Here is a 19,707-nt window from a genome sequence, read left to right as displayed (position 1 = left end):
GTGAGAGGTTGTCTATCTGGTCTGAGATACAAGCGGGGAGAACATAAGAGTCTTCTAGAAGAAGGAAGAGGCCATGTGATGTTTCCTTCCTGCCAGAGAGAGGTGGACAAGACAGGCCACCTCAACCTACAGGTCCCTGCATGCCTGTCAGAGGCCACACATGGAAATATTCAGGCCCTTGAGTTCTGTGCCAAACGCAGCTTATCTCCTTGGAGCCCTGTTTTGAAAACAGGGTGTTCACTGCAGTCCCTGGAGCTGCAGAGAGACGCAGGCATATGATGAAATATATTCTCTTTCATTTATGAGAATTATTACTCTATTTAGACCTACATCTGGACCTTCTTGGGGAAATGCGTAACAACTCTCAGATTCTCATCCTGTATAAACAGCGTTTTTCTAATGGACATCAAGGGCTGTAAAAACCCTTTTGGGGAGGGCGGGGTGCTTTGTCAGAAAAGCTATGACCCTGGGAACACTGTAAAAGTCCATAGTTAATACAAGTAAAGTGTCAACAACAGTGCCTGGCACACAGTAGGCACATGTAGTTTATTTTAGATGAAGTTTACTAGGGATTTGTAATGACATGGGAAAGCATGTCACAGCATTGAGGGAAAGGAGTGAAGTACAAAATTATTTATGGTTTACTCTCAACTACCGCCCATACAATATTTACGTGTTTATATAGTCACAGAGGAAAGACAAACTATATCACAAAGCTTTACAGTGCTCATTCCCAAGGTGGTAGGGATAAAGAATTTTTATTTTCTTTAAGCCTTACTATTCAAAATTTCTACAAGCATAATTTTTATAGTCAGGAAAAAATGCACATGATTTTAGAAAAAAGGGGCTACCATTGACTACATCCAAAAATACCATCTTTCTATTTTTCTAACTTAAACACTTATTGTATAGTGGGGGCTTGTGTGTGGGGGGTGGCCATATATATACTATTAATTTAATTAAGTGATACTGGGCTCTAAGACCCAGCTCAGAAACTTCCTTCTTCTTGTTGCTTCATCTTACATTTCTAAGATCCTTCCGTGTTGCTGTACAGACCTCTAGTTCACTGCCCCACACAGAGCACCACCCCTTTACATATCCGTTCCCCCCATGGATGGATACCCAGGTGCCTCCAACTCCCACTACCGTGAACAATGGCCAGAGGAACCATACGAGAACCACTCTGGGCCACAGGTTCAAGTGACCTAACCTCTGGTACCACCAGACCACTCTCCAGGACCAGACCCCCCACAGTGCACTAGGGAAGCATGTGTTTTCCTTTTTAGTGAGTGAGACTGATCACACCAACCGTCCAAGGCAGTAGTTCCCTCTTTATGAAAATAGGGTTGTGGAACTTCCCTGGTGGTGCAGTGGTTAAGAATCCGCCTGCCAACGCAGGAGACATGGATTCAATCCCTGGTCCGGGCAGATCCCACATGCCACGGAGCAACTAAGCCCGTGCGCCACAACTACTGAGCCTGCGCTCTAGAACCCACGAGCCACAGCTACTGAGCCCACGTGCCACAACTACTGAAGCCCGCGCGCCTAGAGCCCGTGCTCCGCAACAAGAGAAGCCACTGCCCTGAGAAGTCCACACGCCGCCACGAAGAGTAGCCCCCGCTCGCCGCAACTAGAGAAAGCCCGTGTGCAGCAATGAAGACCCAACAACACAGCCAAAAATAAAATAAATAAAAATAAATTTATTAAAGAAAAAGAAAATAGGGTTGTAAGAAAAAAATGAAACCCACAAGGAAGGCTCAAGACAAAACCACCCCCACTATTCATACACGTTTCCCAAAAGAAAATCCAGAGTGCCACAATAATTTGAAGGGTCTTTTCCTACCTGGGCATTCTACCATTCCACAACATTGCAGCGGAAATGTCACTGGGAATGGAAACCACACACAGCAGAGTAACAAGGGAGAAAGAGCCTGGGTCCCCAAGTAGACTGGGGAGCACAGCTGCCACATTAGCCCTGGTGACCTGTGGCTTTTCTGTCAGACAGAAGAGCATGTGGCTAAGAGCACAGATTCTGGAGCCAGACTGTGTGGCTCAAATCCTGGCTCTGTCACTCACGAGCTATGTGGCTTTCAGCTAGTGACTTTACCTTCCGTGCCTCAACGCCTCATCTGTTAAGGTGGTAACATCCTACCAACGTCAATGCACATTGCAAGGATTAAACAAGTCAATACACGAAAAGTGCTAACAATGCCTGTCAGAAAATAAGCATTATGCAAATGTTAGCTAGTATTATTGCTATTATATGAGGAACAAATAAACTTCTACCTTGTTTAAGCCACTGTTATTTTAGATCTCTGTTATTCACAGCCAAACCTAACCTAATTCCAAACGTACCTAAAAAATAAAAGTCAATTTTCAAAGCTTTCCATTTCCACCTTCTGGTCTCAACGAAGAAAACTGAACATGAGGTTTAAGTTGGTAAGATATGGCTCTCAGTAACTGTGCCAGTTCCAAACCTTTAGCTGGGGGGAAAGGGACCAGACAGGATGCTGAACCCTCTCTTGGGGCCTCGAGTTGGGGGTTGTTGTTTCCCCATGTTCTGCCCTTACGCCTGGCCTGCGCGTTAGCCCGTGGCTTTCACAGTCAGCGGGAGAGCTCACCAGCATTTCAGAGAGTGGGAGGAGAGTTTAGTTCTGGCTGCTGGGAGGATAAAATTCACACATTCAGTCAAAAACTGTGAGCTGAGTGCACCATCAAAAAGCAGCAGAGAAAGGGAGGCCCAAATGCTCTCTGAAGGGCTTCATTCAGCATAAACAGTCTGTTCAGAAGGATCATTAAACGTCCCACTTGAGAAAATTCAACATATAATTGAAGCTGGAACGGGAAACCATGCCAGCAACACAGTCTCCAATGAGGGCAGCGTCTCTGGTTGTCATTATGCAGCGTTCAGCAGCCAGGACTCAGACAGGAGGGAATGAGATTTTAAGGGATATTTTATGGCTGTTTTAAGACGCAAAGCATCCAAAAAGAGGAAACCCAGAAGTTCTTTATAAAAATCAAATTGCCCATTCCGGGCTTGACAAGAACATGATGTCAAGCCTGGCATTATTAGCTGATAAAATGAACCACCGGAGTGATAGCCCCAGTCAAGCATTTATTTTTCTGAGAACTCCAGATCTCGGGCCTAAAATCAGCCTCACCTATGCCTCAAACACTCCCCTATGGCTTCGGGAAGAACGGCTTTTGCTTAAACTGACAAGAGTTAACTTGTCCATTAACTGCTTTAGGCATTTCCCAGGAACCATCTGTGATCGCAAGGCAATTTCTAGATTTTGGGATCTGTTGGGTCAGAATTAATCAGCCTAACTGGCAGGCATGAGAGGATTCAAGGCATCAGACTACAGACAGCCCTTCTATTTTCCAAAGCCTCTGGCTTACCTGATTCCTTTTTTTTTTTTTTAAACTGGACTCAAAAGAACACCTTACATAATATTTTCTGATCACAAAAGTAAACTGATTGAGAAAAGGAAAAACAAATCTTTTCAGCTATACATCTAACGAACTTCATAAAATAAGAGTTAAATATTTCATTCAGAAAAACACAGTTTTGGGCTTCCCTGGTGGCGCAGTGATTAAGAATCTGCCTGCCAATGCATGCGACATGGGTTCGAGCCCTGGTCCGGGAAGATCCCACATGCCGCGGAGCAACTAAGCCCGTGCACCACAGCTACTGAGCCTGTGTTCTAGAGCCCATGAGCCACAACTACTGAGCCTGCACGCCACAACTACTGAAGCCCGTGCTCCGCAACAGAAGAAGCCACTGCAACGAGAAGCCCGTGCACCGCCATGAAGAGTAGCCCCCACTCACCGCAACTAGAAGAAAGCCTGTGCAGCAGCGAAGACCCAACGCAGCCAAAAATAAAAAGTTAAAAATATATATATATTAAAAAAAAGAAAAAGAAACACAGTTTTAAGAAAAGTGTCAAGGAATTCATCTGGTCACCTGTATGTAATAATTTTTAAGTGGTTCAAGTGCTATAGAAACTTATTGTTGGGTGTTACTCATCTGGTATTTTCAGGCAAGTATTTGATAGCAGCAGCTGAGACAACGTCACCACAGCTGAGCATGGACAAAGTAGAGGGGCCCCGGGACTTCCCTGGTGGTGCAGTGGTTAAGAATCTGCCTGCCAATGCAGGGGACGTGGGTTCGATCGCTGGTCCAGGAAGATCCCACATGCCGTGGAGCAAGTAAGCCCATGCGCCACAACTACTGAGCCTGCACTCTAGAGCCTGCAAGCCACAACTACTGAGCCCACGGGCCACAACTACTGAGGCCCACGTGCCTAGAGCCCGTGCTCCGCAATGAGAAGCCACCGCAATGAGAAGCCCGTGCACCGCAAAGAAGAGTAGCCCCTGCTCGCCGCCAACTAGAGAAAGCCCGCGCAGCAGCAAAGACCCAACGCAGCCAAATAAATAAATATTTAAAAAAAAAAAAGTAGAGGGGCCCCCCCGGCTAAACCCAGAAAAGTCAAACCACCTAACAAAGAAAGGGCAGTGAGGACAGGGAGGAGGTTAGAGGAAAGACTTCTTCTGAGGTTCCTAAAGAGTGGAGACCCATGCCAGGGCCTTTCTGCTTCATGAGGACCACGTTCCAGACTGAGTGAGAAGAGACATGCTGTTTCCAAGACACAGAGAAGCAGCTGACCACGGAGCCCTTCCCAACGCCGTGACTGTCAATCAGGGCAGTGACTAAAAGGTAAATATTAACCCAAAATGATCTCTGGCTGTCCACTACTCAGCGTGGGACAGCCTGGCTAAAATTAATTTTAAAAACCAACATAGGGGCTTCCCTGGTGGCGCAGTGGTTGAGAGTCCGCCTGCTGATGCAGGGGACACGGGTTCGTGTCCCGGTCCAGGAAGATCCCACATGCCGCGGAGCAGCTGGGCCCGTGAGCCACGGCCGCTGAGCCTGCGCGTCCGGAGCCTGTGCTCCGCAACGGGAGAGGCCACGGCAGCGAGAGGCCCACGTACCGCAAAAAAAAAAACGTATCACTAAACCGTCTCTACTTTCCTGAGGTTCCTGGATTACTTTTACTTTTATTTAACAAACACAAGTGACTGCTGGCTATGACCTCAGATTACATGAACCTGAACTATATGAGTATTCAGGTTATGGGGCAAGGGAGGGGCCAGGTCCAGCACACACTTCACCTTCTAGGACCTGCCCAAAGACTACCCACAGAGCCAGGCAGCATGTCACCAAGACACTGTGTATGTCAACAGGCTCTAGGGAGTCCAAGGTCCCCTGTGCCAATGTCAGCTGCCCAGAGGCTCCTCATCTAGGCTCAAACATCTTGACTATGTTGGCTACCTCAATTTCTCCTCTGTTATAATTTCTCATTTTGGGGGGGGGGGGTCAGATGAGAGGGAGAGCAAGTGAGCATGCATGTGTCACTTGGTTTACCACCAGGGAGAGAGCAGGCCGGGTCCTACAGTGCCGGAGATGACAAGCTACAACTCGCCCTTGGAGAGCTTACCTCCTACAGGGGAGAAAATCCAGCACTGGACATCCCACCAAATGCTCACATTGCTCTCAACTGTCCGCTGAAAGCAGCTCAGCTCAGCTCAGCACTCTGACTGGGTGTCTCCACATACATGTCTGTTGCTGGAAAGAGTCTCATATGTCTCAACTATCACATATGAGGCTGCTGCATCTATGAAGACAGGGCCAGGAGGCACCTTGGAGAAAGGGGTAAAGTTCCAAACTAAACTAAAAATTTAGTGCTAAAAATTCAGCATCGGTCTCACTCCCAGTTCCCTCCAAACCAGTAGCATGAAAATGCAAAGTGATATCCTTACTCTATGATTCAATTTATATAAAGTTTAGAGACAGGCAAAACTGATCGAGGTGTTAGAAGTCAGTAAAATAGTTACCCTTGTGGGGGTGAGGGGGAGGGCCTAGAAGGGAACACAAGGGAACTTCTGCAGTGCTGGAAATGTTCCACTTGGGTGCTGGTTATTTAGGGGAAATTTTTTTTGTTTGTTTGCGGTACGTGGGCCTCTCACTGTTGTGGCCTCTCGCATTGCAAAGCACAGGCTCCAGACGCACAGGCTCAACAGCCATGGCTCACGGGCCCAGCCGCTCCATGTGGGATCCTCCCGGACCGGGGCACGACCCCGTGTCCCCTGCATCGGCAGGCAGGCTCTCAACCACTGTGCCACCAGGGAAGCACTATTTAGGGGAAATTTATTGAGATGTGCATGTAATGACATATGTACTTTAAAAAGTATAGAAGTATACATTTTAAAAGGAAAAAAGAGGAATGTCCTCTTAAGACAATGAAAGACTACGGAAGTCTGTCCAGTTTCATCTTTGGCCTCCACACCTTGCCAGGTGGGGAGGAACAGGATCGGCAGGGCAGAGTTGGGTGTGAGATGGACAATGAAGCCTCCCAGGATCTAAGAGCACGGAGCTGGAGTATAATCCACAGCAGCTCAGGAGCAAGACACGGCAACAGGGGCCACGGTACCTGGGCGTGTGGGGAGTTATTAACAACAACTCTTTTCCTCTGAAAATCTGAGTGTTAACTACCAAAAATTAACTGCATGGCTCACCCCCTCTCCTCCTTCAGGACTTTGCTCAAACATCGTCTTCTCAGTGTGACCCCGGCTCACTACCCTGATTAAAACCTGCTCCTGTTCCCACTCTTGCCAACGGGGCACAACTGTGTCCTTCTTTCCTCCTTTGTTCTCCTGCATAGCACTTATCACAGTCAAGGTAACAAATACCTTACTTATTTTTCTATTTATTGTCAGTTTCTGCTCATCAGAATTTACGCTCAGTGGAACGGATTTAGTTTTACATATAATTTACATACATTAGACTACATATAAGGCCACGGTTCTGTTTTGACACATGTATACATCCGTGTAAAAAAGTGCTCCAGGGCTTCCCTGGTGGCGCAGTGGTTGAGAGTCCACCTGCCGATGCAGGGAACACGGATTCACGCCCTAGTCTGGGAAGATCCCACATGGCGCGGAGCGGCTGAGCCCGTAAGCCATGGCCGCTGAGCCTGCGTGTCCAGAGCCTGTGCTCCGCAACAGGAGAGGCCACGACAGTGAGAGGCCCGCATACCACAAAAAAAAAAAAAAAAAAAAAAGTGCCCCAGTCCAAATAGAGAACATTTCCATCACCCTATAAAGTCTCTTCTTGCCTCTTCCTAATCAATCTCCCACCGACAGTCAACCATCATTCTGATTTCTATCACTGTAGATTATTTATGAACTCCATTTAAATGGAATCATACATACAATGTGTACTTTTTCGGTATCTGGCTTCTTTTGTTCAACATAATGGGCTTTTTTGGGGTTTTGGGGGGTTTTTTTTTGCGGTACGTGGGCCCCTTACTGTTGCGGCCTCTCCCGTTGCGGAGCACAGGCCCCGGACGCGCAGGCTCAGCAGCCACGGCTCACGGGCCCAGCTGCTCTGTGGCACGCGGGATCCTCCCAGACCGGGGCACGAACCCGTGTCCCCTGCACCGGCAGGCGGACTCTCAACCACTGCGCCACCAGGGAAGCCCAACATAATGGTTTTTGAGATGATTTCTTCCATGTTCTTGCTTTTATCAGTAGTTCATTCTTTTTTATGGCTGAGTACTATTCCATTGTGTGACTATCCATTCTCCTATTAACAGATATTTGGGTTGTTTCCAATTTTTGTCTATTTTAATACAGTTGTTATGAATATTCCTATGCAGCCTTTTGGGGGACTCTACGCTTTCATTTTCCTTGTATAAATACCTAGAAATGAAAGGCAGGGATTTTTGTCCACTTTGTTTATGGTTGTATCCCCAGTGCCTAGAGCAGTGCCTGGCACGGTGTAGTTCCTCAATAAGTATTTGCTGAATGAGTGATGGAACTCCATCTCCATCGCTTACAAGAGAGAGAACTTTTGACTATCTCAGCACAGTAGCAGAATACTATAATTCACTGCCCTCCAGTGGCCAAGCCCAGCAAAGCTGCACTACTTCCTGAATATCTAGCAACGTTATGAAATTTTCATTCTTTCATTCATCTAGACATGTATGGAATGCCTATTTTGGACACCAAAATAAAAGCACTGGGAATATAAAGATGTTTAAAATAGTCTCTGGCCTCAAAGAATCATACAGTCTGGTGGGAGAGGGTAGGAGGGAAACACACAATAACTGGTGTGGTAAAGTCCTACAAAGGGGAAATGCACAGGGTTATGGAAAGAGTACCACTGGGGTGGTGGAGGTAGGGAAGAAGTCTCAGGGCAGGCTTCCAGGAAGAAGGGGTGTCTTAAAGGATGCACAAGGAGTAGCCCAGGGGATAAAGAGGTGGTACAGGACAAGGCTTTAGATTAAAACTGTCAATTTTGGATTTCTGAGTTTAAACGGTGAGGCAGGAAGTAGAGCACACAGGGCCTTGCACAAGCTAGAGAATCTGGACTTTTTTTTTTTTTTGGCTGTGCTGTGTGGCTTGCAGGATCTCAGTTCCCCAACCAGGGATTGAACTCGGGCCACGTCAGTGAAAGCCCAGAATCCTAACCACTACGGCACCAGGGAACTCCTGAGAATGTGGACATTTTAACTGTAGGTGATGGGATGCTAGTGAAGGGTTTTAAGCAAAGGAGCTGCACCGACAAGTCTGTGTTTAAATGGTGTGAAAGATGGGAAGAAGGGGACAAAAACCAGAGATGGGAAAACACACTTGGCCATTTCAGCAATCCAGGGCTAAGCTAGGGTAGTCACAGGAGGAATAGAGGGGGAAGCAGATTCAAGAAATATTTAGGACATGAAATCATCAGAGCTCTGTAACTGACTGGATATGCAAGAATGAGAAAAAAGGGCTTCCCTGGTGGCGCAGTGGTTGAGAGTCTGCCTGCTAATGTGGGGGACACGGGTTTGAGCCCTGGTCTGGGAGGATCCCACATGCCGCGGAGCAACTGGGCCCGTGAGCCACAACTACCAAGCCTGTGCATCTGGAGCCTGTGCTCCGCAACAGGAGAGGCCGAGATAGTGAGAGGCCCGTGCACTGCAATGAGGAGTGGCTCCCGCTTGCCACAACTAGAGAAAGCCCTCGCACAGGAACGAAGACCCAACACAGCAAAAATAAATAAATTAATTAATAAACTCCTACCCCCAACATCTCCTTTAAAAAAAAAAAAGAATGAGAAAAAAGAATTACGAACAAGTCTTAGCATTTCTGACTTAAGTGACCGGAAATGCTGGCAACTGAGAGAAAAGGGTGGCTGGGTATGGAGAGGAGTTAGTCAAACACTGAGTCTGAGGAGCTTAGGGATAGCAAAGATTGTCACTATACGTAAATAACTATAACCCACTCCTCCGTGGTGAAAGGACCCATAAGGGTACTGGCCACCTGGGATACAGACTGTGTTTTCCAGGCTCACTTGCAGATGGGAATGGCCATAAGACTAAGTTCAGACAAGAGAGATTCAAAACCAAGTGTCATGTACTTGGGAAGTGTCCTTCAACAGAAGGAGTATGCCTTTCTTCCTTTCCCCCTCCATACTGGCTGGAATATAGACGTGATGGCTAGAGCACAAGCAGCTATCTTGGATCATGAGTACAAAAACACATGCTGAGAATGGCAGGACAACAGAGAGAGGAGGCTGGATCCCTGATACCATGGAGCCCCAGACTACCTACCTCCTGACTTTTCATGTGAGAGAAGTAAGCTTTTCTCTCTTGCTTAAGGTATTGGTTCCCTGTCAGTGCAGACAAGCTAATCCTAACTGGTCACTTATGACATATCTAAGTGTAAATGTCATGCAGGGAATACGAGTAAGAGGTATGGGAAAGACTTCCCTTCTGGGAGTTCTACTGCTGTCATGCTTCTAAGTAAAACCTGAAATGAAAATCCTGCTGTACTACTTCATGCAGAGGAGAAGGGGGAGAGTTATTTGACAGTGTTTCATTTTGTAAAGAAAGAAATCACCAGGCACCACTCTTCTTCTGAAAACAGGACATGTCGTGAGTCCCACTTTTCTATACAATTTCCTCATCTGCATCCTTAAACAGTTGCTGTTACGCAGCTTAATTTGGCGACGGCCACATCATCGATTACATTTGACCTTAATATGTTCCAAGCTAGATCAATAATGTCATCTAAGTCCAAAAGGTTTTGGAGATGAGAGTCTAAAGGCATTCCACCATCTCAGGGGTCACAGTCCAGAGACTGTATCTCCCCAGGGCTGACCCTCCGGCATTGTCACCTCTGGACACAGACATAGCTGGCTTATCCACAGAGGACCCACTTCTGTGTGAGCAGCTGGTTTCAGCGGATAAAGAGACTACTGGGGGGCTAAGCCAGCTACAGAAAAATCCTCTAGTAACTCAGAGGAGAGTCACTGGTTCTCCCCGTTTTCAACTATTTTACAACAAACATGACACAAAGCATGAAGCCAGCTCAGGTACCAATTTATAAAAGTAATAAAGAAGAGATAGGGGAGGAGATAGGAGAGAGGCCAAACAGTGTTCTGGTGGCATGTGGATCCCACAGCTCTACTAGGACACGTCCTCCACGCTACAGCTCAGTAAGATGGGGCGGTGGGCTAAGGCTGCCTGATGATACCTGCCTGGGATGATGAGGGCAACTGCCTGGCCTGTTCCATGGGTGAAGGATACCTGAGGCCTCCTGTGGTAGGGAGAGTCATATCAGAGAGGTCATAACAACACACCTCTCACAGTAGCTGCCTTACTAGGATATGGCACTATTAGAGAAGGGAAGAAAAGCAGCATTATTACTCAGACAAGAGAACTATTCTTGAAGGCCACAAACAATGTTGAATCTATGTTCAGGAAAGGCCTTGAGGCTGGAGGGAAGTCTGTATGCCTTGTTTCTTTGAAGCTTAATTTATACACAGCAACCGATGAACAGACAAATAAAATGTGGTATATTCATACAATGGAATACTTATTTGACCATGAAAAGGAATGACCATTTTTATGAAATGTCCAGAAAGGGCAAATCCATAGAGACAGAGAGTAGATTAATGGTTGCCTAGGAATAGGGGGGGGTGCGAGGGCTTGGGAGTGATGGCTAAGGGGTACAGGGTTCCTTTTTGGGCTGATGAAAATATTCTAAAATTGACCGTGCTGATGGTTACACAACTCTATAAATATACTAAAAACCATTGAATTGTACACTTTAAATGGGTGAATTGTATGGTATATGAATGCCATCTCAACAAAGCTGCTATCAAAAAAAGAAAAAATTACCCCACCAAACTAATTTGTAAATTTACTGCACCTCCGATAAAAATTCAGAAGGGTAAAAAAAAAAAAAAATTCAGAAGGGTTCCCTACATCCTGAATTTGGCAAGTTGATTCTAAAGTTCACCTGGAAGAAGAGCCAAGACAATTTTTACAAAAGGATGATGAAAGAGACTGGCCCTGAAATAATAATAAAACACACTACAAAGGTCAAAAATCCAAGCTGTTGGTTGGTACATGCATAGAAATGGAGATAAAAGGAACAGAAATAAGTAAACCATATAAATAAAGAAATTTATATTATATTATGAAAAGGGATTTCACATGAGTGAAGAAAGGATGTACTATTTATAAATAGTGTTGAAAAAATGAACTATCCAGTTGGAACAGTAACTTTAAATCTCAGCCCCCACTGTACAGGAAAATAAATTACTAATGGAATTTAAAAAGCTAAGTGTAAAATCAAAACCACAAGCATATTAGAAGAAAACATGGAAGAATATTCTTATAATATTGGGGTGGGGAAAGACTTCCTAAGCAATATACCGAATCTAAAAACCATAAAGGAGGAGGTATTTCCTTCATGTCCTTCTCACACTTTGCAATGACTTGTTTAATTTTTTGTGAGCCCCTTAACCCCTGCACTAGATGGGAGGCTCCGTAAGGGCAGGGCCCACATCTGTTATCTTAGTCACTCTATCCTCTGGCACATAGGAGGAGCTCAATAAATATCTGTCGAATGGACAGATTTGACCACATAAAAATTAGGAAGCGCTACATTAGGAGACACAATAAACAAATTTGAGAAGACAAATGATGGTCTGGGAGGAAAAAAAAGAATTAGCTTGAACTATATAAAATTCCCATGGAGGGATGTGTCAAAAATCGTTGAATATTAGCAATTTCATGTGGTTTGACCTAATATTTTTAACACATAGCAGATGAAAAATGAATATATCTAATCCACATAAAGCTCTTACAAAACAAGACCAACAGTCCAATAGAAAAAACTGGATAGGACTTCCCTGGTGGCACAATGGTTAAAACTCCGCCTGCCAATGCAGGGGACATGGGTTTGATCCCTGGTCTGGGAAGACCCCACATGCCACAGAGCGACTAAGCCCGTGCACCACAACTACTGAGCCTGCACTCTAGAGCCCACGAGCTACAATCACTGAGCCCACGTGCCACAACTACCGAAGCCCACACACCCTAGAGTCCAGGCGTGGCAACTGCTGAGCCCTGTGCTTTAACTACTGAAGCCTGTGCACCTAGAACCCGTGCTCCTCAACAAGAGAAGCCACCGCAATGAGAAGCCCACACACCGCAACGAAGAGTAGCCCCCGCTCGCCGCAACTAGAGAAAGCCCGCGTGCAGCAACAAAGACCCAACGAAGCCAAAAATAAATAAATAAAGTTATTTTTAAAAAAACGATAAAACTGGATAAAAGAATTTTTTTTCTTTTAAGCCTACAGCACCTGGTATTCCCAGGCGGTCTCCCATCCAGGTACTAACCAGGCCCAACCCTGCTTAGCTTCCGAGATCAGATGACATCGGACACATTCAGGGTGGTATGGCCATAGACTGGATAAAAGATCTGAACAAGCAGATGACAAAAGAAACAAATGCTAATACACAAAAGAAAAACCACCTCACTGATGAGCAAGTGGAAATAAAAATTGAAACACAAACCATGGTTTATTTGCCAAATTGGTGAAACAAGGACTAAAATACCCAGTTTTGCTAAGGATGTGAAGAGTGCACCCAAACATTAGTGGTTGGAGTATAAACTGCTGTAAACCTTTTTGCAGTGTAATTTTGGAGTGGTACCTATTTGGCATGCTTTTAGGACTAGTAATTTCCGTTCTATGGGCTCTCTTTCAGGGAAACATGTATTTTAACACGAATGCATAAGAAAATATGTACAAGGATATTCATTGAAATGTTCTTTATAATAGCTAAAAATTGTAGATTATTTAAATGTCCTATTATAAAAGAATTGTTTACTATAGTAAAATTTGATGAAAGTAATTGCTGAAAGTGAGGCGGTAGATCCATATGTCCAAACTTGGAAAGCTGGCCAGATATTTGTGAATGAAAACAAGCAAGATAGAGAAAAGTATGAATAAGTTTGATCCCAGTTTTCTGGATACAACAAAGAAAAATAATATATGCAGCTCTATCCACACACAGGAAAAATACACACCAAGAGGTCAATAGTAGTTATCTCTGGTGACGGTGGGGGGGGTAGCAGTGAGGTAATAAAAATTCTATATTGTTTTTATCTTTTTAAATAAATTTATTTAATTATTTGTTTGTTTTTGGCCACGTTGGGTCTTCGTTGCTGTGCGCGGGCTTTCTCTAGTTGCGGTGAGCGAGGGCTGCTCTTTGTTGTGGTGTGCGGGCTTCTCAGTGCAGTGGCTTCTCTTCGTTGCGGAGCACAGGCTCTAGGCACGCGGGCTTCAGTAATTGTGGCATGCGGGCTCAGTAGTTGTGGCTCACGGGCTCTAGGGCGCAGGCTCAGTAGTTGTGGCACACAGGCTTAGCTGCTCCGCAGCATGTGGGAGCTTCCCAGACCAGGGCTCGAACCCGTGTCCCCTGCATTGGCGGGTGGATTCTTAACCACTGTGCCACCGGGGAAGTCCTTGATTTTTTAAAATGAGTATGTACCTCTACTGTTTTGTTTTTTTTTTTAAGAAAAGGAGCAATAAGAAATGTGCTGCCTGCTTTGGAGCAGGGAATGTAGAAGAGGGAGCCACTAAGTTGAGATACCACCAATCTCTAAGTTGGTGCTATCTCTAAGTTGAGATACCACCAATTCTTATAAAGAGCACAGGTATTTAGGTCAAAAGACCTAGGTTTGAGTTTGGGAAGCTCATTTAAAATAGGTTGATACATCTACCTTAAAGAGATATTGGGGGCTACTAAATGAAATCAGGTAAGTCAAAGTACTTTGCAAACGGTAAAGTGCTTTAAAAAATCAGGGTTATATTACTGGTTGGCCTGGCAAGTCCTAGTTTGAAAACTGGAAAAATAAGGGTTAAAGGTACAAACTCCTAAGGAAAAGAGACATGGGTAGGAACTGATAGATTAAGAGAGACTTAAGAGACATATCAACCAATTAGTAGAATGTGTGGACCTGATTTGAACCCTGATTCAAACAAACTATTAAATATATTTATGGGAATCAAGAAAATTTGAATAGTGTTATATATTAGATTATATTAAGGACCTATTAAAACTTTTTAGATGTAATAATTGCATTACAGCTGTGAGTTTCTTTAATCTTTATCTTCAAAAGGTACATATGGAAATATTTATGGATGAAATTATATGGTACTTGACATTGAGATTTGCTTACTCACAAAGATGAGTGGGTGAAGAATGGACAGAGTTATGAAGTTGCATGACAGGTATATAAGGATTTATGGTATTATTTTTTCTACTTGTACATATGCTTTAAACTGAAAAGTTTCTGTAAAAAAAGAATGGGTCCCGCCTTCCTAGTTCTAGGAGGAGGTACCAAACACCCATCTGAAGTCTGCTGCAGAGGTGAAACTGAGAACAGCCTTGCCAAGAAAGGCTTCCTTGCTGAGGAGGGGCAGAGAAGCCCACGTTTCACTGTGTAAACGCTGTGGGTCAGCAATGGTTTCACTGGTCAGCAGGTGAGACTGACAAACCAAACACCCAGATCAGAATGCAGTCATATCTATCAAAGAAAGGCAGAGTGGACTTCCTTGGTGGTGCAGTGGTTAAGAATCTGCCTGCCAATGCAGGGGACACAGGTTTGAGCCCTGGTCTGGGAAGATCTCACATGTCGCAGAGCAACTAAGCCCGTGTGCCACAACTACTGAGCCTGTGCTCTAGAGCCCTCGAGTGACGACTACTGAGCCCATGAGCCACAACTACTGAAGCCCACATGCCTAGAGCCCGTGCTCCGCAACAAGAGAAGCCACCGCAATGAGAAGCCCGCGCACCACAACGAAAAGTAGCCCCTGCTCATTGCAGCTAGAAAAAGCCCGTGCACAGCAACAAAGACCCAATGCAGCCAAAAATAAATAAATAAATAAATTTATTAAAAAACAAAAGAGAAAGGCACAGTGCTTGGTGGGGCTACTGGTAGCAATGGGACGGGCGCCTATAGAAGGTAAAGGAAAATTTGGTACAAAATATAAATGACAGCTAACAAGATAGTTAATATCCAATTAGAACTGCAGCTGCTGAGGATTTCCCTTAATTGGCATAAAACTGGCAATGCCAGCGTTCAGGCCTCACATGTAGATTAATGAATGGATTAATACCTTCCTAGGCTCATCCTTGAATACCATTTCAGAGAAGTACTACTGCAAGAATCAACCCCCAAATCCCAACAGACCAGCTGCATCGCTCTTTAATAAAGTTAAACCACACAGAATTAAGGTGCCTCTGAAAACTGACCTATTAATGTGAGGGGAAAATGAAAGTTCTCCAACAAAAGCTTTATTTATATGCTTTTGCTTAGGGTCACTGGACAGAGTGGACAAGAGTGTGACCTTCCACCCTTACTCCCAGTTCTGCCCTGGCTGCTGTCACTTAAGGGGAACAAGGAATGGCATCATTAGGTTGCCTTACGTTTTGAGTAATGAAAAATAAAAAAGGCTGCCGCATGAAAGACCAAAACACCACGCCTTTGAGTCCCACCAGAAAACCTGAATGGGAAGGATCAAGTGAGACATTTCTTATGTCCTCCACCTCCAAGCGGCTCCACTCCAGTCCCCTTCTCATTACCACCCTACCCCCTGCAATGGCTTTCTATGAAAAGAATAACCTACCACCCTCAGAGTCTGAAGAAGAGGGTTCTGGTCCTAGCCCTGCCACTAATAAGGAGGCAGGGAATCTCACAATCCATCTGTGAAATGAGGGGAGTAGACGGATAGTTTTCTAAAATCCTTTTCAATGTTCTTGTTCCCACATGAACTTCTCTTTGACTAAGAGAACAAAGCATCAGGCCATGACAGATAGGTTTTCCTATGAGTCTTGAAGCACAAGTGACTGAGGAAACCAAAAAAGTGGAGGATACTCGATGCCTTTTAAGACTCTGCCTGATTTAGGCCTGGCTGGAGCAGGTGGCTGCAGCTGTAAGAAAACCTAACTGCTGCCGTGACAGCGAATCACTCTGTTCAAAGTGACAAGAACCCAGTGGGGTAAGAGGTGAAGAAAGAGGAGGAGAAACCAAGGTCCCAGAGCTCTCCTTGGCCCATCCCATTACCTCCAGTGTGAGCTGGATTCTGGCACCTTTCCCGCTCTATACGTCCACATCCTGCTCCTAAGATACAGCATGTGAACTGAAGTGTGAAGGTCTAATGTATAATCTAAAATTCCAGCTTTCACAGATGAGGGCCTGCATTTGAGACGAGTTCAAAATAATCCAAAAGGAACCTCAGTCAAACCATCAAACCATCTGTTTATGGCAGAACATAAATATATCAATTTGGTCATTCTTTGGCAAAGGTCTTCTTAGGTGAGATCTGTGACCATCTCGAGAGAGAAATTCCTGGCTGCTGCTGCAGCTGCTGTTAGAAGAGGTTTAGCTGTGTATTCTAAAGCCACCACCTTTTTTTCAGCAAGACGTGCCCACTGGCTGCACTCTTGGGAAAAACAAACAGACCACAGATAAGAAAGAGCAATAGCTTGTTCAACTTGGTACTCATGCTTCTTACCGACATATTCTGAGAGGAAGACGACAAAGAACGGAGTGACCAGGTCATTAATTCCTTGGACATACCCACTGGCAGGGTGTCGGATGGCCCAAATAAATAGAATTCTTTCGAAGATCTAGGAAAATGAGAAAAAAAGACGACATGATGTTAAATCACGGGGATGTTCTCCCTCCCTCCATTTACCTACCTCACAATTTAACTCAGCGTTGCTACAGAATTTGTAGAAAAAATTTTAAAATACTGTGGACAAAGGCAGTCTACAAATATAAAAAGTTTCTAAGACACTAACTGTTTTTAAACAGGGGTAGGTGCTTCTTGCCCTTTCTCTTTTCAGTATTCAGCCAACGTGATATAAAATTGGGAAACGCAAAGGAGAGTGACACAAATGGCTTAGAAAAAGGTTTGCTGTGGATGTCATTAATTCAGGCCACCATGCTCATTTGTAGATGCTGTTTCTCTATTTCCAGGAGCAAGATATCAGAATATCTAAGTTCTGATACATTTTCTAAATCTCTTTCGGTCATTACAGGATTTAAAGAGGAAATGCCTTCTTTACCACACTCCCCTTTCTCCCTGCTGAGACGGAAGGAGATCTAGATCTGGATTTAGTTCTAACCCAGCTTGACTAGGAACCAGTGACAGACTCTAAATGCAGGAAGTCATTTCACATATCAGGATGCAACCCAGACGTTTACTGGGGACAGGAAGTCAAATAAATCAAATCCTATGGACTCCTCCAGCCAGGAACTTGAGAACAGAGAAGTCAGCCAGGGCCTCCATGGGGAAAGCCTCTGGGGTTAAGTACATTAGCCACAAGAGGCCAGAGGACTAGACTGGGGAGAAAGAAAAAATCTTTTTTTGGCCGCACTGCACAGCACGCAGGATCTTAATTCCCCAACCAGGGATCGAATCTGTGCCCCCTGAAGTGGAAGCACGGAGTCCTAACCACTGGACGACCAGGGATGTCCCTGAAAAGATCTTTATGGTCCTTTTACAGAGTCCGGCCCTGTCGCACTCTGTTACGCTCCTCTCTGTTTTCACTATGCCCTTGGAGCTTTTCCCCTGTCTTCTCTCAGCTTGCTGACACTCATCCCCTGGCTTCATTCTGCTGACCACAACTCCTGGGCCCAATACATTCCTTAGACAGGCTTTGACTGGGCTGCCTCAGGTCTCTGAACCACACCAGAGGGATGACAGAGGTGGTAATGACTACATGCGGAGGGACAGGAGATTTGGGGCCTCCACAGCACCTGGCTCTGCAGAGCCCAGAGTCAGTCAGCTCTGCGGGCAAATTGAAGAGGCCCTCTCGGAGGTCAGGTGCAAGGGAGAAAAAACCGCCCATAGGGAAAAGTAAAAAGGAAGTGGTCGTATGGTTTTGGAGTTGGTTAGCCAGTGTAGGAGAGACGTGGAGAATCTAGACACAATAAAGGATGTTTCCCAGCCCTTGTGTTGAGTCTGCCTTCCAGCTGGCAGAGACAGCCAAGAAATACTCCCACTGTCAACACCCCTGCCCTCGCAGGCAGTGAGAGCAAAGCCCAGCCTGGAAGGAGCTGGCCTCTGCCTCCACTAGATGGGCCCACTTGCTCCCCGGGGCTGAGGGAAGGGTGTGGCGTTCTCATTGGTGTTAGGCCCAACACTCCAATGGGACCCCTCTTACATTCTCTGCTGCTAAATACCCTCCTCCCTCCCTTGAAACTGTGGCTCAAGCTAGACCCACCAGGAAGATCTCAAGAGTTCCCTGCTCCACTCTGTCTCCTCACAACTCCTGTGGCCTGTGTCTGTCTGGATGTCTCTGTTAAAAGCTCTTCCAGATCAATCCTTCTGAAGGACTTATCAGGGCTTCTACTTCACACTATCAGCTCCTTGTGAATACACAAATCCCTGGTGACTGGCTTAAACAATGGCCAAGCGCAGGGAAGCTAACCATTCAGAATCAGGAGACTTGCAATAATCCCTCTCTAGTAAGGATGGGACACTGCAGACACTGCACTCACACTGTACAAGTGAAAATGCCAAAGAGATGGAAATAGATGAGCACCAAGCCTGGTTACCAGGGGAGACCATGGAATCTCCCCTACAGAAAAAGCCTGGGACAATCTTGTCTACCTCTGAGACACCTCTTCTACTAGTGTGGGTAATTCTCACTCACTGTAGTCAATTCTCAAGTATCTTTAGGTTTATAAAACGAGTTTTTCAATATTCAATGTTACTTAATTTATTCTGTTTATGATAACTACAGTCTGCTAGATGGAAAGGTGATTCAAGAAAAATTGGGAAGACTACAGTTTGAATTTCTTTCTCTGTAGGCAGGTTCCACTACTAGGAGCAGCCTTTTAAATAAACTACTTTCCCTGTCTCCAAATTTAAAGTAACCATGCACAGGTAAGAGAGAAGAATCGGAACATCTTCAAGTTAAAATGAGGAATAAGCAGGGCTGAGCCATGGGAAACTGAACAGGAGACACAAAGGGATCCTGGGCTGCTTTCAGCTTCCTTTGAGCTGACTCTTACAGGTAAAATAATGGTGTCACCCTCAAAATCTTCTTTATGCTAGTGGTAAGTTATGAGGGATCTCATCAGTAGACATATCTATATTTAAACGGAATTATGAGTATAATCTAAAGTCAAACAGAAATTATTTTGAGCATTTTTTATCATGTTTTCTCTATTATGAGGATGAGTGAAAATATAATTCAAAGAGCACTTACATCCAGTATCCTAGCTACTATGAAGCTGCAAAGGAAATCCCTAATCTTGAGGAGTTTATATCAATACTTACTGCTTGGTCAA

The 19,707-nt window shown here is 45.0% G+C and overlaps 1 protein-coding gene and 1 non-coding gene across 2 annotated transcripts in view; both read right to left on the bottom strand.

The window, feature by feature from the left end:
• Window positions 1-19,707, bottom strand: part of TBC1D22B (TBC1 domain family member 22B) — a 64,047-nt gene that overhangs the window by 16,257 nt on the left and 28,083 nt on the right. Inside the window, exon 8 of the mRNA XM_065885072.1 lies at window positions 16,919-17,033. Within this exon, the coding sequence (XP_065741144.1) occupies window positions 16,919-17,033 (115 nt within the window). The remainder of the gene's footprint in view (window positions 1-16,918; window positions 17,034-19,707) is intronic.
• On the bottom strand, window positions 12,686-12,804 carry LOC136130066 (5S ribosomal RNA). The gene has a single exon (XR_010656271.1). It is a non-coding gene; the product is annotated as a 5S ribosomal RNA (ribosomal RNA).

Source organism: Phocoena phocoena, chromosome 10, assembly GCF_963924675.1.
Source record: "Phocoena phocoena chromosome 10, mPhoPho1.1, whole genome shotgun sequence".
Taxonomy (NCBI): Eukaryota; Metazoa; Chordata; class Mammalia; order Artiodactyla; family Phocoenidae; genus Phocoena; species Phocoena phocoena.
This window is presented reverse-complemented; position numbering and strand designations above follow the sequence as displayed.